At 41.7% G+C, this 17,484-nt stretch overlaps 1 protein-coding gene across 6 annotated transcripts in view; it reads left to right on the top strand.

Annotated features, from left to right (window-relative positions):
* Positions 1–17,484, top strand: part of ANKRD12 (ankyrin repeat domain 12) — a 109,637-nt gene that overhangs the window by 18,770 nt on the left and 73,383 nt on the right. For 2 of the 6 annotated variants that reach the window (XM_040970546.1, XM_040970542.1), the window contains exons 1-2: positions 1,332–2,579; positions 16,678–16,828. In XM_040970546.1, coding sequence (XP_040826480.1) covers positions 2,493–2,579; positions 16,678–16,828 — 238 coding nt within the window. In that variant the 5' untranslated portion in view covers positions 1,332–2,492. Of the gene's footprint in view, positions 1–1,330; positions 2,580–16,677; positions 16,829–17,484 lie in introns of those variants that run through there. The other 4 variants (XM_040970543.1, XM_040970544.1, XM_040970545.1 and 1 more) reach the window with 4 other exon arrangements.

The following is a 17,484-nucleotide window of genomic DNA, read 5'->3' as shown; positions in this document are numbered from 1 at the left end:
GCTGGTTCAGAAGTGGATCAACTTGGACTGAATCTGTGCTCATATGGAATACCAGCATCACAGACAGTGATTTAATGCACGGTGCCACAACATTGACCACATACGCTAGAGGTTTTTTTTTTAATGTACCTGTGTAAGGGTACTTCAAAAGCTCATGGAAAAGGAATTCAATGATAGCATGGTCCACAAACTTTTTTAGATGGTCTTGTATGTTATCTTGATACTTGAGAATAGCAAGAGGATGTTTTATCTTTTTTCCATAGATTTTTCTATTTTTATTTGAAAAGACAGAGTTGCAGACAAGAGACAGATTTTGAATCCACTGGTTCAGCCCCCAAATAACCATAATGGCTGGATCTGAGCCGGTCAGAAGCTAGGAGCCAGTGTCTTCTTCCAGGTCTGCCATGTGGATGCAGGGACTCAGGTTTTCTCAGGCCATCAGCAGGGAGCTGGCTCAGAAGTGGAGGGAGCAGCAGGTCTCAACTGTGACAGCTCAGATGGTAGAAAATGGTGACAGTCTAAGGCTAGGTCTTCTGAAACGTTCCTGGGACATGTCCATAACCTGGGTTTTGCCATAACGTGGGGTTCTTGAAAAGTCTGGAATGGGGAGTGAGAGTGCTTATCACAAGATGATCCCTCTTTCCAGAATGATGTCTTGTTCTTTTCTCTTGCAGCTCAGGCAGTAAGCTGACTGATCCGATGGTTTTCTGTAAATAGAATTGGAAGGACCTGTTTGCCTGGTTCTGCTGTTCACTACTAGATGGGATGTGACTCTTACTGATTGGGTAGTTTAAAGTGAATGATGTTTAGCCTGGGTTATCTGTTCTGTGCCACTACAGTTGATTGGATCATTTGTATTGTGCATTGATGTAACTTTGTTGATTGAATGATTCGTATCATGTGCCAGTGCTCTCTTAGTTGATTGGATGATTGTTGCTTGAGAACTCCTGAACACAGCTGGTTGGGGCTGCTCGCCTCTTCTGTGTGTGGTGGAATGGGACAGTCTACCACTTGGTGCTGGTCAGTGAGTTAAAGATTCCTGAGCTTCTGAGAGTGTGTCTCTGACTAATTTCTGGGATAGATTTGGTCACTTGCAACAAAACTGGTGCCCATATGAAATGCTAATGCTGTAGACATAGGCTGAGCCTGGCAAAGGCCGTGGTTTTGGCCCCAGCATGCTTTATCTTTACTGTGAATTAAATTAAATGTTTGAAAATGTATTTTTAGGGGCTGATGCCATGGTGCAGCAGGCTAATCTGCCACCTGCAGGTTTGGCTTCAGACCAGCTGTGGCCATTGTAGTTATTTGGAAAGTGAAACCAGTAGATGAAAAATCTCTCTGTGTTTCTCTCTTTCGTGTAAAATAAAATTTTATAAAAGATATTTTTTAATATGCCATTCTTTGATAATGTCATTAAAGAAAACACCCAAGTAGTACTAGATTATTTTAAAAGAAGAAATGTTTTACTGCTATAAATTCAGTAGTGTAGAAAATCTAACAACATTCATTTGTAGAGTATTACTTCTTGAAGTCAGCTGTTAGATAAAAACAGATTTCTTAATCTGTTAGAAACCATGTATATTTTAAGAGAAGAAACGTGTTTGATAAAGAACTGCATCCTTTAGCTCTGTCATGGAAATTGCTTTTTAAATAAGAAAGTCACCCTTAGCTAGCATGTTATTGAACGCTGTGTTCAGCCCTTAGGACAGAGGTTGAAGTCAAAGCAGTGTAATAGCTGCCAGGACTGTTAACATGAAGGATGGAAGTAAGGCACTTGTTAGTCCTGGGGAGAGACCTCCCAGTATTTTCACTCACCTGGCATTTCTTCCTGAGTGCCATCAATGTGTTAAAATTCCAGTTTCTTCACATCTTCATCAGCACTTGGTCTTCGTAATCTGAAATTTGAGCTGTTGTGGTAGGTGTATACAAATGGTGTCTCATTGTTCATTGGCAATGAAGGAGGTTGAGCACCCTTACTTGTGCTTATTTGCCATTCATTATCTATTCTTTGGTGAACTATTAAAATCTTCTACTCATTATGAAATCAGGTTTTGTTAATTGTATAAGTTGCGTATATATTCTGAATTTTTAAGTTATAAAGATGGAACTTCAAGTATTTTCTCTCAGTATGACTTACTTTTCACGTTTAAACAGTATCACTTAAAGAACAAAAGTTACTATTTGTGAAGTCCAGTTTATCTAATTTCCCTTCCTTTAGGTTCTGCTTTTTGTTTTCCTTATTTTAGTGATAGGCTAAGAGTCTTTGAACAAGAAAACTTGAATTAAAAGCTTAAATTGTTAAATTTTATACACATACACATAGTGAGAAGAAATAAATGTTACAAAGACCTAAAGAAGGCAGAATTGCACTCATTGTGACAAATAAGCTTTTAGTAGGTTCTGTGTGTTTATACAAGTAACTCTTACATATCCATTCTTTACAGATCCAGGATGAGAAGACTGACAAAAGAAACTAGCTGAAGAGCTATAAAATGCCCAAATCTGGGTTCACAAAACCAATTCAGAGTGAAAATTCTGACAGTGACAGCAATATGGTAGAGAAGCCATATGGAAGAAAGGTACATCATTTTACTAAACATTTGACTTTTCTTGGGAAGTTACAAAAAGCAATATGGATATCAGATTTTTTAAAAAATTTGTGTATTTTTATTTGAAAGGCAGATTCTACGAAGAGAAAAGTAAGGACAGAGAGAGGGGACTCCCATTTGTTGTTTCACTCCCCCAGCAGTAGTAATGGCCAGAGCTGAGCTGATCTGAACCTGGGAGCATCCCATGTGGTGCAGGGTTGCAGGGATCTGGGCCATCCTCTGCTATTTTCCCAAGCCATAGCTGGATCAGAATGGAGCAACCAGGAGCTAGCACCCATAGGGATGCTGGCGCTGCAGGGTAGTTTGGCGTGAATCTCTTAACTTGCATGTAAACTTGGTAGAAGTAAATTCCTTAGGGACATGATTGCTTTTATTTTTTTTAAAAAAAATTATTTATTTTCATTGTATTTGAAAGGTTGGGGCAGGCCAGACTAAAGCCAGGATCCCAGAACTCCTTGCCAGGTCTCTCATGAGGGTGTCAGGGAATAAGTGTTTTAGTTGTCATCTGTTGGCTCCCAGGAGGTGCACTAACAGGAAGTTAGAGGAACAGGGCCTCTTATAAGTGGTACAAGCTGCACAGGCAGTGACTCACCACTGTGCCAACACCTGGCGCCGGTTGGTTTTTATTTTCTAAGATTAACTCAATTAACATACTGGAAAAAATTCAAGCCCCCACGATTTGGTATTTCTTTCCCTATCTCCTGACCCTTGGTGGCAAAACAGCCAAACCTTATCTTTCATATTTTCCAGATCTTTAACCTTGGGTCAACTTACATCAATCACTTCTTTAACCTTAGTGTCTTTTTCTGTCCCTCTCGTAAAGGACAGTAGTGCCCTAAAGAATTGTAATAGTGAAATGGTGTATTATTGGTAACAAAATGCTAGGTATATAGTAAGTTCTGAATACACTTAAGCAGTTTTTGTTTTTATGAGTCTTTTTATGTGTATCTTACTTTAAAAAAATTTCATATGAACTTTTGAATTGCCTGTTAGTTGATATTAATATCTATGCCTAATAATCTCTGCTTATCTAGTTCATTTTATATATTATTTTGTTTCTTTCCTGTTTATAATATTATCTTTTTAGCTTTCTTTTGGTTGAAGGAAATCTGAGATGTTTCTAGCTTTTGCTGATAAGGGTTAGTTCAACATCATCAGAAAAATTTCTTCATGTTTAAGAGTTTCATTGCCTATTGCAGTAGATCCTTATTCTTACCCCAACTCCTAGGCAATCCTAAGTCTGCTTTAAAAACTAGAAGTATAAACTTTCAGACATTGATTTTAATGTTTGTTTTGCCTTCTGGGGACCTTTGTAAAAATTTGCATGTAAATTTTATGATCAGTACTTCACTTTCTGTGGAAATAACCCAGTGCGATTTTCTTAAGGTCACTTTGTAGAGTATTGCCATCTTACTAATACTGCCTTACAATAATCTCTCTCCAATTTTCACTTCTCTTCAGCAGCACTTTGTATTTTCAATGTGTTGGTTTTACATCAAGTTATTTGTATTTCATCTTGGAATTTTTTGATAGTATAGAAGTGTAGTTGATTTTTATTGCATTTTATTTTATTGTATTTATTTGTTGTATATCATTTTATTGTAAATTTGTGTTTTTAAGAAAAGGTTTGTTTATTTTACTTGGAAAGCCAGAGTCAGAGAGGGGAGAGAGAGAGATGTATCTTTGTCTTTCCTGACATTTGTTTATACTTTGGTTTCTGGGTTTGTTTGTTTGTTTTTATAATGGAACTACATGGAAAAAACTGAAACAGAGGACATACCTAATGCCTTCATTTCCTCATAATAGTAGTTCCAGAACCAGCTGATTATAAAACCCTACTTGGGAACCTTGGATGTAAAATTAGCCAGGCATCCCCAGCCCTAGCCCACCCTGTTTTTATAAAGCCCTGTCATCAGCTAGATTTGGGAGTCAATCCTTAGTAATTTTTTTTCTCTGTAATTCTTTTTTTTGTTTCTTTTTAAATTTTGTTTTTGGTTATGTTTACATAGTTGCTTAGGGTGGGAAAAGTCGAGGATTAGGGGAAAGTGGGTGAGACCATTGCAAATTTTTTTTCTTCGTGTATCTGGCGAAAGGGGAAAAAAGAAGGGAAGAAGCTTCCTCCTGCCTCCCAGCTACCTTGGCCAGGGGTCCCCGGAGTGGGGCCTGCCTGCTAAGAGGGTTCTACTCCAGTGGTTACAACAGTTCTGATGCTGTCCTCATGCTAATCCAAGAATGAGGAAATCCTTTCCAGGCTCATTGCCTGACATAGTCCACCACAGAGTCTCCATTTGCTCAGATATTCACTGTCAACATTTGGCTGGGGTAGTTGACCAATTTTTTTTCTACCCTCCTTCCTCTGCTGTGGTACCAGATGTCCTCTGCATGGTATCAGATGTCCTCTGCATGCCCCAATGGACTGCCATATCTTCCATGTGCATCTTGGTATGCCATCTACTGCTCCGTCTAAGCCACTGCGGAGACCCAGTTTTAATACATGTTCTCCACAGTCAGAACACAGGGCCTGCGTTTCTCCCCATGGGTGGAGTTTTGAGTCCAGTGGTTCAGTGGGGGGATCCCCAAAGAATCCTTTTTTGAAATGATCTCAGATCTGACTCTTGTGTGTGCCACATACACTAGTAGTTGCAATTGCTGGGTAAGTTTTTTCTCCAGCCTGTCTTACATAACCCAGTGGATACTGCAGCCCAGCCTAACCCTGCCCACCACACACTTTGCCCTCATTTACACCAGCAGGAACTGCAACCTAGTTGGAGAGACCCCCCGATAAACTCCATTAGGCCTACCCCGAGTCCCAGTTCCTATGCCTTCCAGTATGTGCAGCAGACTGGTCCAGTCAGTTCACATCCCATTCTGCTCTCATACATTTCAATGGGCATCAAAGCCTAGCTCCACTAGCAAGCCCACACTCGGGCCAGCAGATATGACTGCCTGTCTAGCTAGTCCTGCCCCCTGCCCTGGTTCTTATGCTCACCCGTGGAAAGTTGTATCCCACCAGGGAGGTACGCAGATTCCCTACTGGACCCACTCCCAGTCCTGGATATTGCACGCTCCAGGTGGTTCTGCAGTCTAGCTTGACAGGGTTTGCCCCCAATCCCAGCATTTGCCAGCTGATGCTGCAGCAAAGCCCAACCAGCCAGCACTTACTCTGGTTCATGCATGTACCAGTGGTTTTCCCCCTAAACCTGCTCCCATGCAGGCCAACAGGTGTTTGTAATCCTGCCTAGCCTTGTCTGCCGCTGTCCCAGTCTCATGTTCATCAGTGGTGGCACTGGCCCAGCAGAGAGCCCCTGCAGCCCCTGCTCCTGGGCTCACACCCTCCAGGGCCTCATGTGTACTGATGGATGTTGCAGCCTGGTATGGCATTGCCTGCCTGGCCTTGGGATTTCCTGGCAGGTACTGTGTCCTGGCCTGGCCTGGTCTGCCCCCAGTTCCAGCTCGTGCTTGTGGATGCTGAAGCCTAGCACAACCCAGCCAGTGCCCAATCTGGGCCCTATTGTGAATTGACTGGTGTTGTAGCCCAACCTGGCCTGCCCTGTACCTCATCCCAAGTCTCAGATCTGCCAGTCAGTGTTAAGCCTGGCCTGCCTCTAGACCTAACCCACATGCATGCCAACAGGTACTGTAACCCTGCTTGGTCTGGGTTGCTCCCAGCCTTGGTTCTTACACTCACCTGCAGGGACTTTGTCCTAACAGAGTTCTCCAAGCTCCGCAATTAGGTCTCCTCTTAGTGGCAGATCTTGTGCACACTGGTGAGTTGTTGGCCCAGGTTGACTTAGTCCACCTCCTGTCCTGGCAGGACAATGGCTTTGCTCAACTGGTCCACATCTACTCACGTTCTTACTGTTAGGTGCTACAGCCCAGCCATACCTGGTCCACGCCCAGACCCAGCTCTTACATGGTTCAGCAGGTGCCAAGACCTACTACAGCCTGACCTATACCTAAGCTGGCTCTCACAAACATCAGTGGGTACTAGAGTCTAACCCAGTCTGACACAACCCAGACTCAGTCCACACATATGCCAAGGCACATTGTGGTCATTTCCAGCCCAGATCACTGCCCCATTCCTGCTCTCTTGCTCATTAGTGGGAACCAGACCCCTTAGCTCCCCAGCTAGGCCTGTTCCTAGCCATAGAAATTTTGTGTGCCATTGTTTGCTCTGGCCCAGCTCAGCATAGTCCATCCCTCATCTTTTCATGGGATCCTGCAGCGTGACCTGTCCCAGGCCTGCCCCCAGGCCCAACTCTCGCTGTTGAGTGATACAACCTAGCCCTGCTCAGTCTCCTCACATCCCTGGCTCATGCAAACTGGTAGGTGTAAAGCCTATCCCAGCATGATCCTCACTCCATTCTGGCACCTGCACATGTCAGTGAGTTAAGATTGACCCAGCCCTGCCCAGTCCACCCCCTTCCAGAAACAACCCACACACTTGCCTACAAGTGAAGCTACCTAGCCTGTTCTGACCAACGCCCAGGCCTGAATCACATGCTTATCAGTGGGGGCTGCATCCCACAAGGGGAGTTTCCCAAGTTCCTCGACCAGGTCCACTCCCAAATCTCACATGTGCCAGCAGGTACTTGCTCTTTAACAGGCATAATCTGCCCCTCTCCATCCCTTCCTTTGTATAAGCTGGTGGATGTTGTAGCCTGGCCCACCCCACATCCTATTCTTTAGTGCCCCTGTGAGTGCTGCAGTTTGGAGCAGCCCAGCCTGTTCCCAACCCCATTATCCATGCGTGTCTTGGGGTTCCATGGTCATGCCCAGCTCAGCTCTTAAGCAAACTAGCAGAAGTTGCAGTTGCATAGGAGTGGAGCACATATACCCTGCACAGTGTGCCCCCAGACCTGGTTCTCTTGCATACTGATTAGTGTCATGCCCAGCCTAGCATTACCCATCACCTGTTCTGACTCTCACTGGCAGATACTATGGTCTGGCCCTGCTGGGAAGGCCCCCAGTTCTAGCTTTAGTGTGCACTGGTGAGTGGTGGTCAGCGATTATGCATGCTAACTAACCCAGCTCAGGCTTCCCATATGGGCTGGTTGTATCGGTCTGACCTGTAAAGATCCTCCAAATTCTCCCCTCAAAACTGCTTGGTTTCAGCCTCCTTGCTTTCCTGTAAGTTCAGTGGCCTCGTTGATGAAGTCCCTCAGAAGTCATTTCTCACCTAGAATGTACTCCTTCAATGCTGCTCCCTCCCCCACATCCCCTTGCACCTTTACCTAATCAATCCATAGTCCCTTCATGCAGGAACACATATGGATTCCCCAGTGCAGCCTTCTGAAGCACAGTCTTCCAGTGGGTGGTCTGGCCTGGAGCTCTGCTTGCTTACTGGAGTCCCAGACTCTTGGCATATGTGCTGGCCTGGGACTTTACCCCCACACACACCCAAGATCCAGACCCATTCAAAGTTCCCCAAGCTGGTCCTCCAGTTTCCAGGCCAGTGTCATTACCTACGGCTCTCCCTCCCCTCCCCAGACCCCACTGGAACCAAGCACAAGGGGAAATCCCCAGGCTCACCCCACCTGCCTGGGTTTGAGCTCCTAAGTCCCCGGACACCCCGGCTGGTGCTATCCCTTTAGTCCCCTGCAAGCCTGACCTCTAGACCTCACAAGCCCACTGTTGGACAGGAATGTGGGTGCAAAAAGTAGCCGCTTTGTCATGACTGATGTGTGTATTTTGATTACCATGTTCAGTTTATATTTCATGTAATTTTTTATATGGTTCATGTCTGACATCAAATTATATCTGCAATTTTGTACTTCTTTATAGGTCTTATGTCTCTTCTACATATTTTGGGTTTTCAGCACTTTTGAGTGTACTATTTTAATTTAATTTTTAAAAAATTCTTGAATTAGCTTAAATGTTGATATAGAGATTATCATACATGTTATAATTTATCATAGCCTTTGGCAGATTAATATTAACTTATTTCCAGTAAAATACAGCAGCTCCATTGTAGTTCCCTTTCCTTTGTGTTATTTGTATAATATAGATTACATTTTCTATGTGTTCTTAGCCAAATAATAAAATACTGTAATTATTGTTTTATACAATTTAGCCTTTAAAGAAATAAGAGAAATCTGAGTTGATGCAGTTCTTTAAAAAAGAAAACTTTAGGGCCCAGCGCGGTGGCACAGTGGTTAAGGTCCTCGCCTTGCACGCCCCATATGGGAGGATCCCATATGGGCGCCGGTTCTAATCCTGGCAGCCCCGCTTCCCTTCCAGCTCCCTGCCTGTGGCCTGGGAAGGCATCGAGGATGGCCCAAAGCTTTGGGACCCTGCACCCGCGTGGGAGACCCAGAAGAGGATCCTGGCTTTGGATCGGCATAGTATCGGCCCGTTGCGCTCACTTGGGGAGTGAATCATCGGATGGAAGATCTTCTTCTCTGTCTCTCCTCTCTGTATATCCGCCTTTCCAATAAAAAAAAAAAGAAAGAAAAAAAGAGAACTTTATTTATTTTACTTGAAAGTCAAAGTTTCAGTGTGAGAGAGGGAAAGACTGTGAGATCTTCCATTCTCTGGTTCACGGCATTGGCCAGAGTTGAGTTGGGTCAAAGCTGAGAGCCAGAAGCTTCCTCTGGGCCTCCCATGTGGGAGCAGGGCCTAAGCTCTTGGACCATCCTCCACTGCTTTCCCAGGCACATCAGCAGGGAGCTGGATCAGGAGTGGAGCAGTCAGGACTAGCAATCTTGTACGGGATGCTAGCACTGTAGATGGAGGATTAGCTTATTGTGCCACATTGCAGGCCGCATTTATGCAGTTCTCTACCTCACATGTACTATTTTGGGGACATTTTAATTTCTTCCTGTGAATCAGTTTCCTGTTTAATGTTATTTCTTTACTACTTAAAGGAATTTTCTTAATATTTGCAGTAAGAGGGTTTTTAGCCATGAATTCTGTCTTCCTTGCTCTGTATACAAATTTTGATCTCTTTTTTAAAGAAAACTTATTGAAATGTTACTCATATACCATAAATTTAAAGTATATAGTAGATTGTAGTATATTTACAGCATTACACAGTCATACCACAGTTGATTTTAGAACACTTTAATTTAGTATACACCCTTGAAAAAATGAGAGAAAAATACAGGTCATGTATTAGTGTCATGAACATAGCTCTTATGTCATGGATTCTCTGGAAAAACTTCAGAAGCCATACTTTGAGAACTTCTGTACCAGTTATTAATTAATGTATTGAGTGCATAGTGATGAGGGATAAGAGAAGGGAGTTCAGGGGTGGCCTCATAGTAGAAAAGACATTTAATCTATATTATCAAGGATGTATAAGTGTTTGACTCACAAGAAGCTGTAATTAAAGTATAGTCTAGACAAAAGAAACAGCAAGTGAAAAAGAAATGAATTTGTTGCAATATTGTACTTCGAGCCTGTGAAGGATACAGGCTAGAAGCTAAGTCTCTTGTATGATACAGGGTGCCAGTTCATCATGGCATTGTGTGTGTGCTCTGAGGACCCTGACATTTATTCTCTTATGAAAGACCAAATGGTTGATCATAGTTTTGTTTTAGAATATATTTGTTTATTAGTGGGATAGAAAGAGTGTGCATTTGCTTGTAAGTATGCTAGCTCCTCTAAGCTGGTTCACTCCCCAGATGCCCACATTGGCAGGGCTGAGCTGGGGACACAGTATAGGAACCCCATGTCAATGGCAGGGACCCAGCTACATGAACCATCACCTGCTGCCTTCTGGGGATGCATTAACCAGAAGCTGGAATCAGAAACAGAGCTCAGATCCAGGTGCTCTATAATGGAATACACCAGACTGAGTGCCCACCCCAGAGTGTTATTTTTAAACAGTCCAAGCAAGATACTGTTTGGTAGTAGCTTTGGGAGCAGAGAGTAGTTGGCAGGTCTAAAAGGTGTTGAATGAGGTAAATTTAACTTGTGTATGTAGAAACAAGATCATCTGGGTCAACTCCAAGGTTTGTGCTTTGAATAACCAAGTTAATAGAGAAAGGTTGTCTTGAGAAGTATTGCTTTGATTTGTCATGGTTAATTACATTGGCTATCAGCATGATCAAGTGAAAATATTTAGTAGATAGATAGCCATTTATGAGCTCAAAACAAGTCTATAGATAATAAACATTTATATAAGTTGTGGAAAAATAAGCTTATGAAAATGACGCCTAATTAAAGTATCTAACATGGGGCAAGAATGGAAGGTGTTGATAAATTGAGATATTTTAAAAACAGTCTAGAGGTGAAGAAAGCTGAGAACAAGGAGGAGCAGATAAGGCTCTAAGAGAAGCTTATAGAGATTCTCTGCAGTGCCCACGGCCACTGCAGGACTGGGTGGGAGAGATGAGGCCAAAGAGACACCTGGATGAACTCAGTGAAAATGATTTCAGTAGAATTGTGGGAACAGAATATAGTGTGCGATTTGAGCAAAGCGTTAGAACTTTGTTTCTAAATTTGTAAATATTGAGATGCTTATGTTTGTGAAAATTTATCTGGGTTGCTGGATCACTGTCTATAGTTGGCTTCCTGAGGCCAACCTCCTGAAAGCTTTTATTCCTATTATGAACTTTTTATGTTTCCATTGTGCAAAATGTACAAAATGCCTGAGCATTGACCTCATAAAAGTGATTCCTTGAAAGTATAGAGATGGTGTAATGTTGTGGCATAGCGCGTGTGCATTAAGCTATGGCTTGCAGCGTCAGCATTCCATCAGGTTGCTGGTTTGGTCCATGTTTCAGCTGCTCCTATTGATGGGCCTGGGAAAGAAGCAGATGTGGGAAACCCAAATGAAATGGCTCCGTGTGGTCTGGCCAACCCCTGGCTGTTGTGGCCATTTGGGGAGTGAAGTAAATAAATAATAAATAAATGGAAGTGAAGAAATACATACATTTTTTAAATGAAAAAGTATAGTGACAAGCAAAAAGTAAACACAATCCATGAGCATAGTTCTATTTAAAAAACATTTTTAATTAAGTTAAGAGTATTTGTTCATTATATTCTTACCTAATACAGGTGTGTTTAGAACTATTCTCAGTCTCTATTTATGGATACTGTACTTTCTCAAGATCATTTTTGGTTGGGTAAGGATTAGAAGTTTTTGTGAGGCAGTCTGTAGGGCATATATGGTGTATTTCCTGCCATTGGGTAGGATTTCATGCCAACATGACACCAGAGGTTGCTAGATTTCCTTTTGGGGCTGGGACATGTAGGCTAGGATTCTGCCTCCAGCACCAGCATCCCCTATGGACACTGGGAAAACAGGGAAGGATGGCTCGAGTTCTTGGATCCCTACCCCATTGTGGGAGACCCCAAGGAAGCTTCTTGCTCCTGGTTTAGGATTGGCTCAGCTCCAGCCTCTGTGGCCATTTGGAGAGTGAGCCAGTGGATGGAGGATTTCTCTCTGTCTTTCCTTTTCTCAGTTAACTCTTCCTTTCAAATAAAAATAAATCTTTAAAAAAGAAGATTTTTAAATCACTACCTAATTGTATCTTAAGAGAAAGGACCATAATTTGTTTACATTTGTAAGTTCCTGCTGCTACTGCTTAAGACAAATGAAGGAAGAGAGAAAGAAGGGTGTGTGAGAAAAAGAATAGGCACTATTATGGTTATTCACCAGTTTGCTTTTTTCTCAGTGGGTGAATGGACTTAAGGCCAGCTTCTGGGTTCTCTTTGAGGGTTTTTTTGTTTATTTAAGATTTATTTGCTTATTTCAAATCAAAGTTACAGAGAGAAAGGAAAAAACAGAGATCTTCCATCCTCTGGTTCACTTTCTAGATGGCTGCAACAGCCAGCACTGAGCCAAGCTGAAGCCAGGAGCTTCATCCCAGGCTGTCTTTCAGTGAGTGTGGGTAGACATACATGGATCTGTGAGACAGAGAGGGCAGGGGCCCAGGCACGTGGACCATGCACTGCTGCTTTTCCTGGACCATTAGCAGGGAGCTAATTGGAAGTGGAACACACAGGGTCCCAAACCTCTGGGCCGTCCTCCACTGCTTTCCCAGGCCACAAGCAGGGAGCTAGATGGGAAGTGGGGCTGCTGGCATTAGAACCGGCACCCTTATGGAATCCCGGCGCGTTCAAGGTGACGACTTTAGCCGCTAGGCCACTGCACCAGGCCTCAATACAGTTTTAAAGTAGATTTTATGTTAGATGATTTTACCCAATTATAGCCCAATATAAGTATTCTGAACACCTTTAAATTTAGGCTTCACACAGATTATGTATTTTAAAGGCACTTTTGACTTTGGTATTTTCAGTTTATGATGTACTTATTGTGGTGTAACCCTGTTGCAAGCCAAGGAGCATTTGTATTAGTCTGCCCTTTTTTTTTCCTGTATTTTTGATGCTTCACATCTGAGCCTGTGCTGTCCCTTCCAGAGCATTGAGTAGGAAACAGCTCACAAACAAGCATACCAACCTGTCCATCCCCTATATAGGCCTCAGACTGTGAGTCGTAATCCTGCTGCCCTGCTTTCAAAGAATCTGGTACAAGACAGTTAGAGAAACAGCCTTCCAGCCAAGAACCGGCTGAAAATCTTTAAACTAGCCGGTACCCCCCACCCTTTTCTTTCCTGTCCAAACCGCTAGGGATTCCTGCGCATATTCTGGGAACTGTCTTTTCTATAGCAATCATAGTGTGATCTGTTTATCTTCCTATATCTGAATAATACTAATATAAAATGTATTTTAAAATATTGGTCTGAGAAGCTTCATTTTATTGGCAGAAGTGAAAAAATGCATTCAAGAGAACTTCACTTCAAAGCTTGGAAATAAATATAGAGGTCCATTCATCTTTACCAGTTAAGACAGAAGAAAGTCACATTTCTCTGTTTTGCTAATGGTTTTTTAATATATATAAAATGATTTTAATAGAATAGTCTAAGATGAACAAAAATAATCTCGTTTTTAGCCCAGAAAATTATACGCTGTGCATAAAAATGATTTAAGATGTGCTTTTTCTCCATTTACTTCTTTTTTCCTTTTGAAGTACCAAGACAGTATTTTAATTCAAACGTTTAGGTTCCAACTGCTAAGTTGTTTTTTTAATCCCAGCAACTTTTAAATCTTTATCCATTTCTTCAAGTTGCCTGACAAGAGGATGCACATGCAGCAAAACAAAATATTATCCAATTACAAAATTTAAGTGTAAAGTTTACATGACTAGGTAAATTCGAAAATTCCCTTTTTTGAGTTTTATTTCATGTTTCTGATTGCTTCCCAGATGAAACATCATTTTTGTAAACACATCAGCTTCCCATGACTCCACGGAGAGAATTAAGACCAGAACATAATTTCTTAAAGAAAAATAAGTATTTAACGAGTCTCCTTTACAGTATCAGTGCAGTGGTTCAGCCCTACTCCCTGGGGCTTATTTGCATCACTGTTAGAATATAGAAGAACGTGACTTTCCTAAGAATGTGGAGCATGTCACCAATCAGCATCATCCTCTGAATTTTTGATACAGTGTATTCTCATAAGAGGTTTCTAAAAATGAACAACCCTTGTGTTCTCTGAATGAGCACTGCTTGATTATGGATATTATGGCTATATTGATCATGGACTATATATATATTCTAAACCCATATTAATTTGATTTGATAGTTGTATTTTGGAATTTTTGTATTTATGTTTGTGAGGGGTTTCATCAAGAATGTTCTGTCTTTGATGATCATTTGTATCAATCTCAGAAAATTATCCATTTTGGGGCCAGCCTATGAAGCAGTACGTTAAGCCTCCTCTGCCTGTGACACCAGCATCCTGTATGGGTGCTGATATCCCATTTATATGGGTCCCGTATGCGAAAGTATGGGTGCTGGTTCATGTCCCACACTTCCGAACCAGCTCCCTGGTAATGCTCTGGAAAGCAGCTGGGAATACCCCAAATGCTTGCCTCCCTTGCAACATGTGGGGGACCCAGGGGAACCTCCTGGCTCTTGGCTTCTGCCTGGTCCAGCCCTGGCCATTGTGGCCTTTTGGGGAGTGAATGAATTCACTCTTTCTCATTCCCTCTTGCTCCTCTCTCCCCTTCTCTTTTTCTCATTCTTTCTCTATAACTCTTTCAAGTAAATTTAAAAATAAAATCCTTTTTAAAAATTGTCTATTTTTCCTGCGATTTGGTGTGAAAAATTGATATAGCATTCTTTTATAACTCTTTAATACTACATCTGGCATTCTCTTTAATCTCTGGCTTTACTGTTTTTACTGTTTTCATGATGCGACTTGCCAAAAGTTTTTGTGTTTATTGCTCCCTCAGAGTCTTTGGTTTCATTGATAAAGTCTGTGATATGAAAAAATTCAATATTTTAATTGTTTGTTCCCTCTTCCTTTAAAGTTGAATGTTAAACTCTTCTGAAGATCTCTACAGTTAATATAAATATTGTGGTTTGGAAAATATTCTCTTAAACTTTTCTGATAATACAGCCTAATTTTTAGTATCAAGTTTGTGTTTCATGAAACGCACTTTAGCTGCACTGTACCAATGGGATGTTGTGTAATAGGAGTGAAACTTTATAATGGCTGCAGACCAGGTGAATAGGATATTTCACCTGATAAGGTGGATCCATGATGTTAACAGAGTAGGGTGGAATAGAGAGTCGTGTCTTCTCCCAAGGAAGAATTCAGATGTGACACAGAATAGTAGTGGTGAATAGAGTAGTAAGATCTCATGGGATTGGGCATCCACCAGAACAGATGGATCTGAGAAAGGGAGCGCCCGGCCACTGAGACTGAAGCTTATTGGGGAGAATACCTGGCAGGCCAGGCGGGCATCTCGGAAAGAGGCCAAGAGCACGGTCTGTTGTCAGACTGGGACTCGCCAGGGAATGGGGTTCAGTTCGTCTCACAGATTTTATCCCTCTCTTCTGAACAGCGGATTTGCTAGATCTATGTGAAGTAGATAAAATTTGAGTAAGATTGTATTGCCCAGTGTTAAGAGACCGGTAACTCACTTTGCCTGACCTGAGAGGATTAGCCTAGGGTGAAGGGAAAGCTGTAAAGTTAACAGGGTATGGGCAGGACTCTGCGGTATAAAACACTGGGCTGCTTCATCCATTCCCCCAGGTACTTTGTTTTCTGTAGGTCCCTCGGACACACATAGGCTAACTTCCGACATAGCATTAACATTTTATTGCTCATAGTTCCCACATACTGTATTAAAAGGGTTTCTCTGTTTCTAAGATTTAAGAATTGGGAATGTGTCTTGTACTGAACTGATTACCCTTTGGTTCATATGATTTATATGTACTTTTCTCTGTATTTTAGAGTTCTCTAATTTTAGGCATGTGGTAAAATCACTGAGAAGAATGGGTCTCATCTCCATAGTTCTGGAATGGAGCCCAAGAATTTGCATTCCTCCCGAGTCATCGGAGACTGCTGATACTGCTGTTCCAGAGGCTCTTTGCCCTAGTGACAGCAGATAACTGTACAGTCATCCCATACACAGCACCTACACCCTTTCCCCTCCCCTTGGAATATCAAGATCTAAGGATGCTCAGATCCTTTTACAAAATGGTGTAGTGTTTGCGTGTAACAGATGCACACCACTTTGTATAGTTTAATTCTTTCTAGAATACTTACAATAACTACTATAGTATAAAGTATAAATACTATGCTAATAGATTGTGTTGTTTTGGGAATCATGACAAGAAAATACCAGCATGTTTGGAACAGACGCAGTTTGCTTTTCCATGTATATTCAGTCTGTATTTGGCTGAATCTGTAAATGCAGAACAAGTGGATACAAGAAGGAACTATTGTATTTATAAAAATATAATGTAAATGTGTTTAGTTCAATCCAGAATTTCTTTTCTGATTTGTGTATTTATTCATTTTATTATCTAAATTATGATTCTATTATAATTATTTTGTTCATTGTTTTAAAATTCTGGTACTAAGTGGGAGGCTATGAAAGAAGTTAGAAAAAGCTGAAGCTGGATGTTGGATGCCTGGAATAGAGTGATGGTTTGTAATTCCTCTCTGCTTTTGTGGTTACTTAAAATTTTCCTTAGTCAAAAGCATTTTAAAAAACCATATGACTCGACAGATATTGATATAATGTTATTTATATTTGATTTTCTAGCAGAGTAAAGACAAGATTGCATCTTATAACAAAACTCCAAAAATTGACCGAAGTGATGTGAGCAGGGAGATGAAAGAGAAGCCATCCATGAAACGTAAACTCCCTTTTACTGTTAGCCCATCAAGAAATGAAGAGCGAGATTCAGACACAGGTAGAATGATTGTTTTTCTATCAAAGCCTTAATCATTTGCTTACCTTGATTCTCTTTTCGCCACCATCGCTCTGCTTCGCATCCTAGTTCATGGAGAAACGTTTATGTTTCAGACTTAACATTTTTGAACAGGCATTTCTCTGTTATTATACAAATGGGATTTCTAACCAGACATAAAAATATCTATCTTTCAGCATTCATTACAAATCTACTACTTTCAGGACTTAATTTCTTTGAGAACATGCTAATGATGAAAAATTCTATATGCAAGAAAAGTTGTTGAGTTTTTCTAGACTTATTTGGTATACCAAAGAAGTTAGCATTGGGCCTAGTGCAATAGCGTAGTGGCTAAAGTCCTCACCTTGCACGCACCAGGATCCCATATGGGTGCTGATTCTAATCCCGGCAGCCCCATTTCCCATCCAGCTCCCTGCTTGTGGCCTGGGAAAGCAGTGGAGGATGGCCCAAGCCTTGGGACCCTGCATCAGTGTGGGAGGCCTGGAAGAGGTTCTGGCTCCTGGCTTCGGATCAGCGCAGTACTGGCTGTTGCGGTCACTTGAAGAGTGAATCATCAGATGGAAGATTTTCCTCTCTGTCTCTCCTCTTCTCTGTATATCCGCCTTTCCAATAAAAATAAATAAATCTTTAAAAAAAAA

This window comes from Ochotona curzoniae, unplaced genomic scaffold (genome assembly GCF_017591425.1).
Source record: "Ochotona curzoniae isolate NIBS_2020 unplaced genomic scaffold, NIBS_Ocur_1.0 scaffold_4812, whole genome shotgun sequence".
NCBI classification, from domain to species: Eukaryota; Metazoa; Chordata; class Mammalia; order Lagomorpha; family Ochotonidae; genus Ochotona; species Ochotona curzoniae.
The sequence above is the reverse complement of the archived record's forward strand: the minus strand, read 5'-3'. Positions and strand labels throughout refer to the sequence as shown.